Source organism: Nicrophorus vespilloides, unplaced genomic scaffold (assembly GCF_001412225.1).
Source record: "Nicrophorus vespilloides isolate i.1.1-1 unplaced genomic scaffold, Nicve_v1.0, whole genome shotgun sequence".
NCBI classification, from domain to species: Eukaryota; Metazoa; Arthropoda; class Insecta; order Coleoptera; family Silphidae; genus Nicrophorus; species Nicrophorus vespilloides.
In genome coordinates this window covers 20,881-36,295 of record NW_017096504.1, presented here as the reverse complement: position 1 = coordinate 36,295, position 15,415 = coordinate 20,881, and the positions used below count along the sequence as shown (strand labels likewise).

At 34.2% G+C, this 15,415-nt stretch overlaps 3 protein-coding genes across 6 annotated transcripts in view; 1 reads left to right on the top strand and 2 right to left on the bottom strand.

Annotated features, from left to right (window-relative positions):
- Positions 1-1,094: 1,094 nt before the first annotated feature.
- On the bottom strand, positions 1,095-2,202 carry LOC108557214 (vesicle transport protein GOT1B). 2 transcript variants are annotated; one of them, XM_017913653.1, is made up of 5 exons: positions 1,932-2,202; positions 1,785-1,876; positions 1,559-1,737; positions 1,422-1,503; positions 1,095-1,337 (listed from the first exon to the last, which is right to left on the bottom strand). In XM_017913653.1, exons 1-5 carry the CDS (start codon positions 1,954-1,956, stop codon positions 1,281-1,283), a joined length of 435 nt encoding a protein of 144 aa, XP_017769142.1. In that variant the 5' UTR covers positions 1,957-2,202; the 3' UTR covers positions 1,095-1,280. The 2 variants fall into 2 exon arrangements, with proteins under 2 accessions (XP_017769142.1, XP_017769143.1); XM_017913654.1 differs by having other exon boundaries at positions 1,095-1,341; positions 1,932-2,195.
- A 4,576-nt stretch (positions 2,203-6,778) lies between these two features.
- Positions 6,779-14,253, bottom strand: LOC108557215 (two pore potassium channel protein sup-9). Of its 2 annotated transcripts, none has more exons than XM_017913655.1 (7): positions 13,601-14,253; positions 10,658-11,016; positions 9,636-9,918; positions 9,245-9,449; positions 8,999-9,172; positions 8,583-8,746; positions 6,779-8,521 (listed from the first exon to the last, which is right to left on the bottom strand). In XM_017913655.1, exons 2-7 carry the CDS (start codon positions 10,782-10,784, stop codon positions 8,389-8,391), a joined length of 1,086 nt encoding a protein of 361 aa, XP_017769144.1. In that variant the 5' UTR covers positions 10,785-11,016; positions 13,601-14,253; the 3' UTR covers positions 6,779-8,388. The 2 variants fall into 2 exon arrangements, with proteins under 2 accessions (XP_017769144.1, XP_017769145.1); XM_017913656.1 differs by having other exon boundaries at positions 6,779-8,515.
- A 258-nt stretch (positions 14,254-14,511) lies between these two features.
- LOC108557216 (cathepsin B) overlaps positions 14,512-15,415 on the top strand; it is a 3,656-nt gene continuing 2,752 nt past the window's right edge. Inside the window, exon 1 of one of the 2 annotated variants that reach the window (XM_017913658.1) lies at positions 14,512-14,613. The gene's annotated coding sequence lies outside the window, so the exon portion shown is untranslated. The remainder of the gene's footprint in view (positions 14,614-15,415) is intronic. The other variant, XM_017913657.1, reaches the window with a different exon arrangement.

The window sequence follows — 15,415 nt, the reverse complement described above, 5'->3', positions numbered from 1 at the left end:
CTAAACTGAAAACGGCTTCGCCACAAATTACGCTTAATTCGCCTTTTAAATGGACCCAAGTATTGCTCGGTTTGAACCGTGCACACATAGACGATATGTACGTTCGTTATCAATATAAATTGATAAAGGAGACCACCACCGCTCTTCGTCCTCCGCCCCCTCATCACCGCACGTCTGCGAGACCATTAATTTGCCATGAATGCTGAAATAACACAAACATGACTCACGCCCGCCTAAAGCCATTTAAACTTATTAAAAATCATCATCTGTCCACGCACGTCGCTCGTTTCAACGATAGTCCAGTTCCCCCTTCGACACTACATTCAAAACGTTAATTCAACCCCCCTTTCTAACGCAATTACAACTTTTTCCAATAATCCACCACAACGCACATTCAATTAACTGCATCGATCCAAACCAATTTCCTCGACCATTCTTTTTGTACATTCACAAATACAAATCTACAACATGCACCTACAATTATCACATTTCGATTTCTGATACTTTTTTCCCTTGCACCCTTTGATTACTACCAGTCATTCTTCATTAGCAAACAAATAGAAACATATTATAATTATGAATTTTAAAAGAAACTAACTTAACATTGTCTCTATGTTATCAATTATTAAACTATATATATATATAATTATCCAATTTTAGAAAAGATATGTAAATTTTATAATTTCATTTTTAAGAATTTAATAACAATAAGTCAACGAATATGGAAAATTAAACTTTATTCTTCATATTTTAAAGTAGTTAAAAGTTATTTCTGTTCAATCATCGATTTTATAAGCATTTTAAAAGACGTTAGATAGGCAACTTAATTAACACTAATTGAAGATCAAAACTGTGAACAAAAGAACAAGTTGTATTTATTCTCGTATTGGGAAAGGAAAAGTAGTAAAAGTTAAATTGTGTTAATAGTATTTATTAAAATACGAAGGTAGATGATTTGGTGGAACACAACACTGTCTTTCTTCTGAATTATTTACACTAACTAAGCGACTAACAACAAATATTAATCAAACATTAAACCAATATTTAAAAAAATGCTTATTATTAACTTAAGTTACATATAATAATTACAGTTGGATCGATGCATTTCTCAATATAAAGAAATGGTCTTGCGTTTCGTTTCTTTGCTTTTTTTTTCATCGCAGAAAAACGCTGCGTTTGGAACATAATTTGAGTAGAAATTAAATAAAAAGTAATCAAGATTAGATGGAATAACGTAGTTTACAATCAAGGAACAGAACGGTTCACTCTCACAATTTTATTTAATATGCATTTTGATCACACTCTTGTCCTCCCCGAGTCTCCAGCCAGTCTATCAACTATCTAGAAAAAAGAATACATTGCAGAATCTCAATGTTAGATGAAAGTGTTGTACACTTTCATCCGTATGGTATTTTACTAACCCCACTAACTCCCGGCATATTTAATAATGTGCCAATCACAGGTACCCTTCTCAGGAAGTTTATAGCAACTGGGAAGAATCCACTAAAAATTTGTATCATTAATCTCTGTATATGAAAAGTGATGTAAAGTAATTTACCTGAATAATAAAACAAAACCATAGGTTTCAAAGAGCATTCCGATCAACGGGAAGCCAACCAACACAATTATGATGCCACCAAAGAATGCAATTGATGCTTTGACTTTGTGTCTCTGAAAGAAAAACCTGAATGTCCTTTCCAGACCTATCACACAGGCCAAGCCACAGATGAACAGAATCTGAAAATTGATTTTTAATTGTTGTAATTTCAAGCATATTATCTTACATTTCCTAGAGCCAGAAGACTCTTATCGAAGAGCAGAATAACACCCAGGAAGAGGAAAAACATCCCGAATCCGGCCAAGCCCACTCCGATTTCTGCAAATTGATTGATTAGAGTATTGAAGATTGCTAGATGCACATTATTGTTTACTCTGGGTGTCTGACACTTCGAACATTTTTGAATGATAATTTATTTATTATTGTGAATGAATTAGAATGTAAAGACTACAGAGCAGCTTTCAAAAACATAACCTAACATCGGATGGGGACTGTCGCAGATCCACGTCATGCGATTGAATTGCTTTTGCAGACGGACTAATATTGTAATTAGGGTCGAGACCTCGCATTCTGTTGCATAATAATATTCAAGATGTTCCAATTTAGGAATTCCCTTGCTACAATTAAAATCGTATTTGATACAACCCTGAATACGGTTGATAACAATTCAAATTTAATTCGAAATAAAAATACAATTCAAATTTTAATCATAGAACATAGATTTTCATTTAGAAGAGTTTAGGTATTGAACAATGAAACACTTTCGAAATAAAACTTGTTAAATAAATATGATAATTTCAAGATTTGAGAGAAAGACAAATATGAAATCAGAATATTTTAATTAAATTAAAGTAATAAGTTTATGTGATCAAAATATTTAAATGTGTGATAAATCTAACAGAAATATTATATATAAGTAACAAATAAATAAATAGTAAACGCAACCAGATATACACTAAATTATTTAGTATTATAATTTAATATTCCACTTCAAATATTCAAATGTATATTGCTGTTGAATGTAGTTACTCCCAGAAGAAATTGAAACTTGGATATTGATCTTGAAACTTCAGAGCTTAAATAGCGTATAAATAAGAGTATGTAGCTGATTTAGTTTTCGGTTAATCAGAAAATAAAATTTGGTATTCAATAAATGACAGGTTGAAATAATGTTTTCGAAACACGCTTTTATTTTTATTAGACGTTGCGCCTAGAAGAAATTGAAACTTTGTTAATCATCTTGAAAATCCAGAGATTAAATTCAGCATAAATACGTCTATGTAGTTAATATGCTTTTCTTAATAATCAGAAAATAATATTTGGTATATAACAAGTGACAGTTTATAAAGTAACGTTTTCGAAAACCGTCAATAATTTTATTAGCAGTTGCTCCCAGAAGAAATTAAAACTTGGATATTTATCTTGAAAACCCAGAGATTAAAATGAGCAGAAATACGTCTATGTAGCTAATATAGTTTTCTTCATAAACAGAAAATAATATTTGGTATATGACAAGTGACAGTTCAGAAAGTAACGTTTTCGAAAAACGTTTATATTTTTATTAGCAGTTGCTCCCAGAAGAAATTTAAACTTGGACATTGATCTTGATATCCCAGAGATTAAAATGAGCATAAATACTTGTGTGTAGCTAATATAGTTTTCTTCATAACTAGAAAATAATATTTGGTATTTTGAATTTTACGCCTAATGTATAGACAACTCAACATACTATATTCCATATACTACAATTTTCTCCCAAAAGAAATTAAAACTTGGAAAATGTTCTTCAAATACTCGAGAATAAAATTAGCTTAAATACCAGCTTGTAATTGTGTTTATTTTTCTTTGTTATCTGAAAATAATATTTGATATGTGACAATTGACAGTTCGAAAAGTAATGTTTTCGAAAACGTTTATATTTTTATTAACAGTTGCTCCCAGAAGAAATTGAAACATGGACATTGATCTTGAATACCCAGAGATTAAGATGAGCATAAATACTTGTGTGTATCTAATATAGTTTTCTTCTTAAATAGAAAATAATATTTGGTATATGACAAATGACAGTTCAGAAAGTAACGTTTTTGAAAAACGTTTATATTTTTATTAGCAGTTGCTCCCAGAATAAATTGAAACTTGGATATTGATCTTGGAAATCCAGAGATTAAAATGAGCATAAATACTTGTGTGTAGCTAATATAGTTTTCTTCATAAATAGAAAATAATATTTGGTATATGACAAGTGACAGTTCAGAATGTAACGTTTTTGAAAAACGTTTATATTTTTATTAGCACTTGCTCCCAGAAGAAATTGAAGTATGGACATTGATCTTGAAAATCCAGAAATTAAAATTAGCATAAATACGTCTATGTAGCAAATATAGTTTTCTTCATAAACACAAAATAAAATTTGTTATTTTGAATTTTGCGCCTAATGTACAGACAACTCAACATACAATATTCTATATACTACAATTTTCTCCCAAAATAAATTAAAACTTGGACAATGTTCTTCAAATACTCGAGAATAAAATTAGCACAAATACCAGTTTGTAATTGTGATTAGTTTTTTCGTTATTTGAAAATAATATTTGATATATGACAAATGACATTTCGCAAAGTAACGTTTCCGAAAAACGAGCATATTTTTGTTAGCAGTTGCTCCCATAAGAAATTGAAACTTGGACATTGATCTTGAATACCCAGAGATTAAAATGAGCATAAATACTTGTATGTAGCTAATATAGTTTTCTTCATAAACAGAAAATAATATTTGGTATATGATAAGTGACAGGTCAGAAAGTAACGTTTCCGAAAAACGAGCATATTTTAATTAGCAGTTTCTCCCAGAAGAAATTTAAACTTGGAGATTGATCTTGAAAACGCAGAGATTAAAACAAGCATAAATATGTCCATGTAACTAATATAGTTTTCTTGAAAAACAGAAAATAATATTTGGTATTTTGAATTTTGCGCCTAATTTATAGACAACTCAACATACAATATTCTATTTACTACAATTTTCTCCCAAAAGAAATTAAAACTTTTGTTCTTTAAATACTCGAGAATAAAATTAATATGAATACCAGTTTGTAATTATGATTAGGTTTTTCGTTATATGAAAATAAAATTTGATATGTGACAAGTGACAGTTCAGAAAGTAACGTTTTCCAAAAACGTTTATATTTATATTAGCAGTTGCTCCCAGAAGAAATTGAAACTTGGATATTGATCTTGGAAATCCAGAGATTAAAATGAGCATAAATACTTGTGTGTAGCTAATATAGTTTTCTTCATAAATAGAAAATAATATTTGGTATATGACAAGTGACAGTTAAGAAAGTAACGTTTTTGAAAAACGTTTATATTTTTATTAGCAATTGCTTCCAGAAGATATTGAAACTTGGACATTAATCTTGAAAACCCAGAGACTAAAATGAGCATAAATACGTCTATGTAGCTAATATAGTTTTCTTCATAAACAGAAAATAATATTTGTTATTTTGAATTTTGCGCCTAATGAATAGACAACTCAACATACAATATTCTATATACTACAATTTTCTCCCAAAAGAAAATAAAACTTGGACATTGATCTTCAAATACTCGAGAATAAAATTAGCATAAATACCAGTTTGTAATTGTTATTAGTTTTTTCGTTATATGAAAATAATATTTGATATGTGACAATTGACAGTTCGCAAAGTAACGTTTTCGAAAAACTTTTATATTTTAATTAATAGTTGCTCACAGAAGAAATTTAAACTTGGACATTGATCTTGAAATCCCAGAGATTAAAATGAGCATAAATACTTGTGTGTAGCTAATATAGTTTTCTTCATAAATAGAAAATAATATTTGGTATATGACAAGTGACAGTTCAGAAAGTAACGTTTTTGAAAAACGTTTATATTTTTATTAGCAATTGCTCTCAGAAGAAATTGAAACATGGACATTGATCTTGAAAACCCAGAGATTAAAATGAGCATAAATACTTGTGTGTAGCTAATATAGTTTTCTTCATAAATAGAAAATAATATTTGGTATATGACAAGGGACAGTTCAGAATGTAACGTTTCCGAAAAACGTTTATATTTTTATTATCAGTTGCTCCCAGAAGAAATTGAAAATTGGACATTGATCTTGAAAACCCAGAGACTAAAATGAGTATAAATACGTCTATGTACCTATTATAGTTTTTTTCATAAACAGAAAATAATATTTGTTATTTTGAATTTTGCGCCTAATGAATAGACAACTCAACATACAATATTCTATATACTACAAAATTCTCCCAAAAGAAAATTAAACTTGGACATTGATCTTGAAAACCCAGAGATTAAAATGAGCATAAATACTTGTGTATAGCTAATATAGTTTTCTTCATAAATAGAAAATAATATTTGGTATATGACAAGTGACAGTTCAGAAAGTAACGTTTCCGAAAAACGAGCATATTTTAATTAGCAGTTTTTCCCAGAAGAAATTGAACTTGGACGTTGATCTTGAAAACCCAGAGATTAAAATAAGCTTAAATACGTCCATGTAGCTAATATAGTTTTCTTGAAAAACAGAAAATAATATTTGGTATTTTGAATTTTGCACCTAATGTATAGACAACTCAACATACAATTTTCTATTTACTACAATTTTCTCCCAAAAGAAATTAAAACTTTTGTTCTTCAAATACTCGAGAATAAAATTAGTATGAATACCAGTTTGTAATTATGATTAGGTTTTTCGTTATCTGAAAATAAAATTTGATATGTAACAAGTGACAGTTCAGAAAGTAACGTTTTCCAAAAACGTTTATATTTTTATTAGCAGTTGCTCCCAGAAGAAATTGAAACTTGGAAAGTGATCTTGAAAACCCAAGGATTAAAATGAGCATAAATACTTGTGTTTGGCTAATATAGTTTTCTTCATAATTAGAAAATAATATTTGGTATATGACAAGTGACAGTTAAGAAAGTAACGTTTTTGAAAAACGTTTATATTTTTATTAGCAATTGCTCCCAGAAGAAATTGAAACTTGGACATTGATCTTGAAAAATCAGAGATTAAAATGAGTATAAATACGAGTATGGGGATGATATATTATTTTTGTAATCAGAAAATAATATTTGGTGTATAACAAGTGACACTAGCTAGCTAGCAGTTACCAGTAACTTAAATGTTGGAAAATATAATAATTAATATTTAGTTTTGTTTTATTAAAAAGAATTCCTTCTGTTTTTTGGCAGTACACAAGTATGCATACAATTTTCATTTCGTTATTTAATTGTTATTAAAAATCGATTATATTTCAAGTATGTTATTTTTTTCTCCTTCTCATATATAATATATAATTATATAGCAGTTTCTTTTCCTTTTTTCCTTTCATATTCTTTTTACATTTCCTTTCCGTCTCACAGTATTTACAAAGTTCGTATGCTCTGTTGTATTTTTTTTGTTTAATTTAAATTATTTTTATCTTGAATGCACTCCGAAATCAAAATCAGTCATGAACAATAGTCGCAAGAACAGAGATTTGAACGTATACAGTTCGGAACAGAAACCAAGTAGGAAGCATTAGTCGACGTACAACAAATGGCATGCAAATTGATACAATAATATAAAGAAATTAAAATTAAACAGAACGAATTAATGAAACACAATGAAGGCGAATTGATTCATATTATATCACATACACATCCTAAAACTAAGGGGGAATCACCAAAAACGTAAATGGTCAAGCCTTGTTTGCGTTTCTTTGTAATTATTTACATTGATGGAAATAAAAAATATATATATATGTAAATAAATTCTTAACTACGTACACGCTCACATAAGAAGAACATTATCAAAAAATCGCTTGGATCACTCAATTCGTATATACTTAAGATAATTAATTGAAACGCTTGTCTTTGGGGAGAAGCGCTAACTTTGGAAGTTGTCTCAAAGAAAAATTGGAATGTTAACGACTTCTCTTAACGAGCGATTCAAATGTGTAATTCTTTGCAATATTCAGCAAAAAGAAACTTAAGTTTATAGTGAATCGGGAGAAAAAAATCCCTTTCCTTCAATTCTTCTCACTTACCACTTATGTACAAGGTAAAAACGGAATGCAGTCTGATTATGTACACAAAACAAGTCGCGTTCGGGAAGTGTCGAAATTCGCGAAGAATCTTTCATTCTTTCTTTGTCTTGTTTATTTTATTATATTTTTTTTGTGTTTGTTTTGTTTGGCGAGGCTTCAGCCTTTCGTTTTTCTTTTGTTTTAGGAAGCGCCTCGTCAGTCGATTTGTCTTTGAGAGAAAACCTAATTTGGCAAATTATCAATCAAAAATATCGTCACTTTATATTTCATTTTTTTTTTGTATAGAAGAAAAAACGTTTTTTTTTTTTTTTTGTTCTTTTAAATCTTTTTATCTCTTGGCAACTATTTGATCCCAATTATCTCACATCGGCGTCCGCCTCGGGAGAAACGCATAAAGAATTCAAATCAAAGATCGTCTTTATATGTAAAAAGAAAGGAAGAAACGAACGTAAACGAAATCGCCTCCAATAGGAGGACGAAACGATTGTTGTCTTTCGTCAGCGGCTTTTGTGCGCGAAATCGCAATTCTCACCGTGCGAAAACCATCTTTTTTTTTTTGTGTGTAATCCTTCTTCTCCTCGTCTTGTTTTGGCGATGCAACAACGCATCATCTCATCTTGGTATATATATATATATAATTTGTTGTTTTCTTTAAATCTGTTCAGATCTAAAACTATCGTCCTGCATGTGTTTTTTTTTTCTCTCGAACATATCACAAAGTCATGAACTGTAAAAGCCCCTGTTGCAGTCATCATATGGAGGCACGGTGATTGGGGTAGATTGCCGGAGGCGGCAGGAGCGGACCCTGCGGCAGATGCAGCTCGTGCATCGGCAGGACGGGCAGCAGGTGCCTGATTTGAGTGGGTGATCTCCTTACGCTAAACCTACAAAAATATACAATCAGTTCAACAGTTCTTGATTGCTGCATTACGATTATTGTGATACCTATGCCTTTTGGACGAGAAGCATCCGCAAGGGCTGGAACACACGGAGGGATTCACGTCTATCGACGTCGTTTCAGTACCATGATGACCTCCTAGATGACCGCTCAGAATTGATCCGTTCGCAGTTATCACGTCTCCTTCCAGTCGCACCGCTCCAGCCAAAGCCTGAAAACACATACAAAACATGTATCAATCATTGAATAATTGATTAATGAGTCTCTTCAATTGAAAATATTGAATTTGTAGTAAAGTGTAATTCGAGCTGAAGAATTGATTGATATTCTCGTCAATTTATGGTGAAATGTAAGTCGAACAAATTGAGGTCAGATCCCAGATGCATCAGATCAGTCAGTAGGTTATTAAGGTGAAGGTGTATTTATCGGACGTCCAATTAATCTCTTCACTTTGTGATCTCACCTGCATGGCCTGAGCCTCGTCTCTCCTCTCGTCCTCCGTGTTCATCGTCACGAATCGCAGCACCAATAAATTCAAAGACGCGGCGACGATGGCCAAACCGAAGAGGATGAAGATCAGCGCGAACATCACGTACTCTGGCTTATCGCTGAGAGCGTTGTCCTTCTGCAGAGCCACCTGAAGAAACGAGAGTATGGAAGTCGTTTGAGTATGAAGAAGGAAATGATGATATGTAGATTTAAGACTTACCATATCTCCGAAACCGATGGTGGTGAGGGTGATGAAGCAGTAGTAGACAGAGTCGAAGTAGCTCCAACCCTCGTAGCAGGAGAAGGCCGCAGCACCTCCTGCGATGGTGAGCGAGCTGAGGGTGGTCACCACGCAGATGAGATCGAGTTCGGAGGCGTTCGTGTGTCGGCAGTGCAGGGAAGACTTTACTGAACGAATTATGACGCTGCATTCCACCATTTCCATATAATAATTCCAGAAAACAGATAAAAATTAATTAGAAATATTTTCATAAGCATGACATTAATTATTCAGTGATCAAAAACCCGGCGATCCACCAGCTACAAATACATTAGTAATATTAAATTAGAATGAATAGAAAGAACTGCAGTTTAAAATTATGTTTGTTTACCTGCTCAATCTGTTGACGCGTTCTCCTATACTTTGGAACATGACGAGTCCTAGGGGAATGCCGATCATCGCGTAGCACATGGTGAAGAGTTTTCCGGCGACGGTGCTGGGCGTGGAATGGCCGTATCCGATGGTTGTGAGAACGGTCGTGGCGTAGTAAAACGCTCCGGCAAATTTCCACTGTCTTCCTGCCCGATGCGGCTCCGACTTCAGCACGACCGTCTCCAATATCCGAAAATCCTCGTCGGTTATGCCGTACTTCCTCCTTACCATCCACTCGATCTCTGCACAACAACAATTCAACTTATTCTGATGGTTTTTCTTCATGGTTTCTGTTCAATTCAATTATTTTATTTATTTTTGTTTTTACATGAAAACATAAAGTTCATTGGCATGGCAAATATTCGTGTTTCACGGCGATCCAATGTAAATATTTCCGTTTGTCTTGTGCACATTTCCTGATCGTCACCGCTGAATTTTCATATAACCGACGAATTTCTCCATTTGTTTACAAGTTTGTGCGGTCGAATCTCCCTGGACGTCAGCAAATACGGACTTGTTTTTTCACATTTTATGCATGTACTCTACGAATATTACCCTTCCAGCTCAATTCGACTCATAACAAAATTTCGTTTATCGTCGAAGAAAACGTCTTGGGAACAAACATAAATTTATACGATTTTGTCATAATAAAAGCGTTTCCACTTTCAAAAAACTGAAAAACTTATGGTCATCAACCCTTTGCATTGATTTTTAATTTTCAATATCACTTCATTTTTATTTACTTTTAAATTAATCAACACAAATATTCAATTCTGAAATTGATAATTTATTTCTGGCTTTACTGAATGAAAATTGTATTTGAATAAAAGTGTCTAGATGAATTCTTTGAAAAAGTTTAAAAATGTATTCATTTAGAAGGTATCTAGTTTTCCAATAGCAAATTTTGCCCAGTTTTCTTATATAATTGGAGGGATGGTCTGAAAGAGATAGTTACATATATAAAATATATTTGTGTAATACCTTGAAGAACTTCTCTTCGTTGCTTTTCCGTCTTGGACTCGAGGGCGTCGAAGACGGCGGCGCCGATCAGCAGATAAGTGAAGGTGCACACAATGAGTGATAGCGTGCGAACGTTTTGCTTCTTCATTCTTTAGCGCCCGTCATGCTGGGGCCTGCTTGGGGCCGGGGGGCCGTTTGGGGGGCGCGCGCGCCACCACCGCTAGCTGCCCCCCGCGCGCTCCCTCGCCCACCCCCACATTACACCGGGCTCACCGACTCTCAGATCCTCTTCACCGCACTATCGCTCTTCCTCAAGCTCTCTTATTCTCTCTCTATTTCTCTTTTGCACCCTAGCCTCGCCTCCCTCACGCACACTATCTCTGCCAACAAACAAAACAGATGATAGAAGATGAAGAGAAAAACAAAAGACAATGAACGAAAGATCAAACACACTAAATACACCTGGATTAATCAAGAACGCTTGTAATAAAATGTGAGAAGGGTAATCGCGGATTTCACGTGTTTCGGACGAGGGAAAAGTAAAGAGTTTTACGAGGACTTTGGAAGAAAGAGGGCGGACGACTGGCACGCGAAAATCGTCTTGAAAGTGATAGCCCTAATTGCCTAAACAAAGTGGAAAGAAGTTTCCCAGGCAATTTCCACTCTTTTTTTATCTAAAGTTAATCTTAAACATTCTACCCTCATCCTCTTCCGCTTGCCCCTCGGGCCTTTCAAACTATGTTCAGTTAGACGCTGCACTTCTAAACAACTCACATTACAGAGGAATTGTAATGATAATTTTCACGTCAATTAACACCCTTTCAACACTAACGTATTAAAGTACAATTTCGAAACTCAATCAAAAAGTTTCAACTTAAATAAATTAATGTATTCTGTTTCGGAAAATTGAGTTTCGATTTGAACTGGGATGTCCTTTCTGTTGCTGCTGTTGTTGTTGTTTGTCGGATTGTGCACGGGTATTTCCTCAGGGGACGAAAGGACATCTACCGCGCAATTTACCACCTGCATAATTGGAAAAGTTCGTGCGCGTTTTAATTAGCGTAATTGCCAGGAATTTAATTGGTTTGAGATTCGAAGCACCGCGCGATTTATTTATAGACTCACGCTTCACGTTATTAAGCAGAAAATGTCGGGTTAATCCGCAAAGGCATTAATCAGCGAAAGATTTCTGGTAACGAAAGTTGTTTATTTAAAGATTTGCTCTCAGGAAGAATTATTAATTACGTTGTACGTTTGGTTGTATACCAATCCTATTATGCGACGTGTGTGCGTTTTATTATGAAATTGACGGATGGATTAATTGAAACAAAGTCTTTGCGCGCCAGCCGCGGCGGTTACGCTATTGTTGCGAATCGATTGAATGCAAATTGCATTACGGCAAAACGTTTCAATTCGGCCGTTGAAATACACAAATATATATGCATACACATACACAATGCGTGTTTTGCAATATCACCGCTTATTGAATTCGTATTTCCTGCATTCTTTCGCTATTTACGATATATCCACGTGAATTCTCCGATTCGAAAATTTGCGGAATTCGTATTACTTGTATATAACACGTGCACGTTTCCGTTCGAGTTTATTGTCGCCTTTGAATGAACGAGAACAAAACTTTGAAAAGGTCGAATTTGTATATTTACATTCAATATATAAATCACAAAATAAATTAGATTCTGCACAATTCTATTATCGATTTTAATCCATTGCAAATTGTAATTATTTGCTAGAATAATTGAAATTCTACATGTCCTATTTTCCATTTGAAACATTAAAATTTAACAGATTATAAAATATAATTATTTCGTCTCATTCAATGAGCTGTAATTTTGTGATGTTATTCTGCTTTGTAGGTGGTAAAATCTTTACAAACCTATTACGTAAATATTTCAAAAAGGTCGTGTTTTGATGCGCTCTTTTTGGACCATCCCAAACGCAATTTCGTATCATGAAAACAGTTTACTCAAATAAATATTTAAAAGTTTCATCACGTTATTTTTCTTTTTTACATAGCAGCAGCAGCATTTCTTTTATAACATCATTCCTATGGGATTCTGCATGGCGATAAATGCTTTAGTGCTTTGCTGCATAAATACTTAAAAAGTTTGCGGAATTTCTGCGAACCTCCCTAAACCGACATTCCTTCATATCCTAGAGCATTATTTGGTTTAATAATTTAAAACAAAAATATACAATATTAAAATACGAAAATTTTAGTCAGGATTTTATGGAATTTTTTTTTTTATTTTTTTTTGAAAGATCAAAATGATTATTGAATTACTTAAATTTATAAAGAAAGGATAAAAACTTAATCTTTGTTAATTTTCAACTCTTTATCTGTTTATTAGAACTTTCTTAGAAGTCACTAATAATATGAATTATGCGTGAACAAAATGTTTACACATTCTGATGTAATTGAAGCAAATTTGTTATGTATTATTTTATTTTTTTATGGACTAAACATTCAAGAACGTAGAAAGATATTAATACTGTTTGTTTAGGTAAATGGGAACAAGTTGGGAAGCACTGGTCCCTGCAAGATTTTGTGTTGCTATAGTAATCGTTTGTTTTTTTTTGTGTTATTGTCTATTTAAATATGTGTTTATTGAAGCAATGTTTGAAAGCCATAGGAGGAGAGGATTCCTTGGAACGACGGCACCCTTGATCGATAATACTGGAGGCGGCGTGTGCGGAAAAGGTGAAATGCACGTGCGAATTTCGGAAGAAGATATTGCAGAAAAGAAAAATTAAAAAAGGGAAATGCAATGTAACTAAATGAATACAAACAATAGGCGTTAATTTTTCCGGCGATCTCTTGCTCTCTCTCTCACTGTGTGTGTGTCTCGAAGTGAGAGACGAATCGATACGTGCAAAATTCATAATACATGAAGCCGATTGCGTAACGGGATGAACTTTTGGGTGGACTTCTAGTTGTCTTCTTACCTAAGAGAGATGCCGCAGGATCGTTTCACTTTTCCATTACACGAAAGGATGTTGCACGTACGATGATGATAACACGCGCGTACACATTCGCACTGTGGCGGACACGAGAACTGCGAATGATGATCCGCTTTTGGAATGATGATGCAAGTGTGCGTGCGTGTTATAAATATAAGGGAAGAGAAGTCTCTCTTTGTCTCTCTAGCTCTCTTGTTTGTCACTGTTTCAGCAAGTCGGATGACGGTGATGATGATGATGTTGATGAAGAGGTGGAAGTGGATGCGGCGGTGGAGGAGAGCAACACCATCGTCGCTTCCTGTTGTCTTCTGATGGAAGGGTTAATGCGGCACTACGTGCAGGACCTGTTTTCGGCTGGAAGGATTTGTAGGAAGGACCGAGGAGGGAGAGACACGGACAGAGAGAACGTTCGACCGACCGACCGAGGGAATAGGCAGAGAATGAGTGAGCGTTTGCGTGAGTGCGAGAGAGACGATGACTATATCGGATCGGGCACTCTGTTCTATCTCTTCTTCCCTCCTCACCCTTCGTACGAATGTACGTAGAGTGGAGTTGCACGCGGTCCTCGTACCTCGATCGATAACGACGTCGCAGTGACGTCACGACGAGTGCTCGAGGGGCGGCGGCGGAGACGGCGAGGGCGAACGCGACGTGGCAGCGCAGCCTACTTTCGTTTATTTTATTATTTTTTTTTATTCCCTAATTCTTCCTCCTATCTTTAACATCACCGAAACGCGACGCACGATATGAAAGTGCGTCGTGTGTCTGAAGAGGGATGATTCAACCGCCTCCGCTGCCTTCCTGAATTTTTTATCGTGCCCCGCTTTGTCGGAGGATCGCTGCGCCAGAGAGGGCGCCACGAGCCGCCCCCGGTGCAAAAAAATAAAACAACATCGCGTATGTAACATGCGATTATCAAATTAGTGCTAAGTCCACCAGAACATACCTGTCCCTCCTGTCTATCTCTGATTTCGACAACGCGTTATCCCGAACACGACGTAAGTACACATCATTATCAAATCACTAATAAGTTTCACTTATAAACATATCCCTTTCAATCGGATCTAATCATTGAAAACCGCTTGCAAATTAATTTCTACTTAAGGTGGATGCGCCGGGTGCTACAAATCATAACCTCCGCTAATGTTGATTACAACCTAACAAATAGTTAATTAATTAAATACCCAAAATCTGTTCATCCATTACACATATTTAACACAATTTAATAGTTTTATGAAACTCAATATTCATAAATTTAAAATTTATTAATTACTATTACTAATGAACTCGTATTTTATATTAATATCCTTTAGTTCATACTTAAATTGCTCTAAAACAGCGGTCGGGGAACCGGGGTAAATTACCCAAAATGGGGTTAAAAAAAAAATTCTAATTTCATCTTACCAAACTCAGAGAGCGGTTCTTTAACTACTTTCCAGATCTTGATGTTTAAACTGTGAATTGGGTTGTAAATCCTTTTAAATGTGAAATTACTAACATACCAGAAGAACCTCCAGGTTTGGCAGAGGCAATTCTTGAACTTTGATCCTATACTGAAGCACGTATTCAATTTGAGACCAAAGCAAATCTGTTGTCTTTTTGGTAAAAAAATTGCTGCCATTTGCAACAACCTGCCTTTGTGAACAAGACTTTTCCAGAAAACATCAAAACGAAAAACAGAAATCGATTAAACGCCAAAGACTGTATTCAAATTAATTAATTGTTTTCAATTAATTTTTGTTTGTTCCAATTTAAGAATTTTATTTTGTTTGTCTATTACTATTTGTTACTATTTTCATG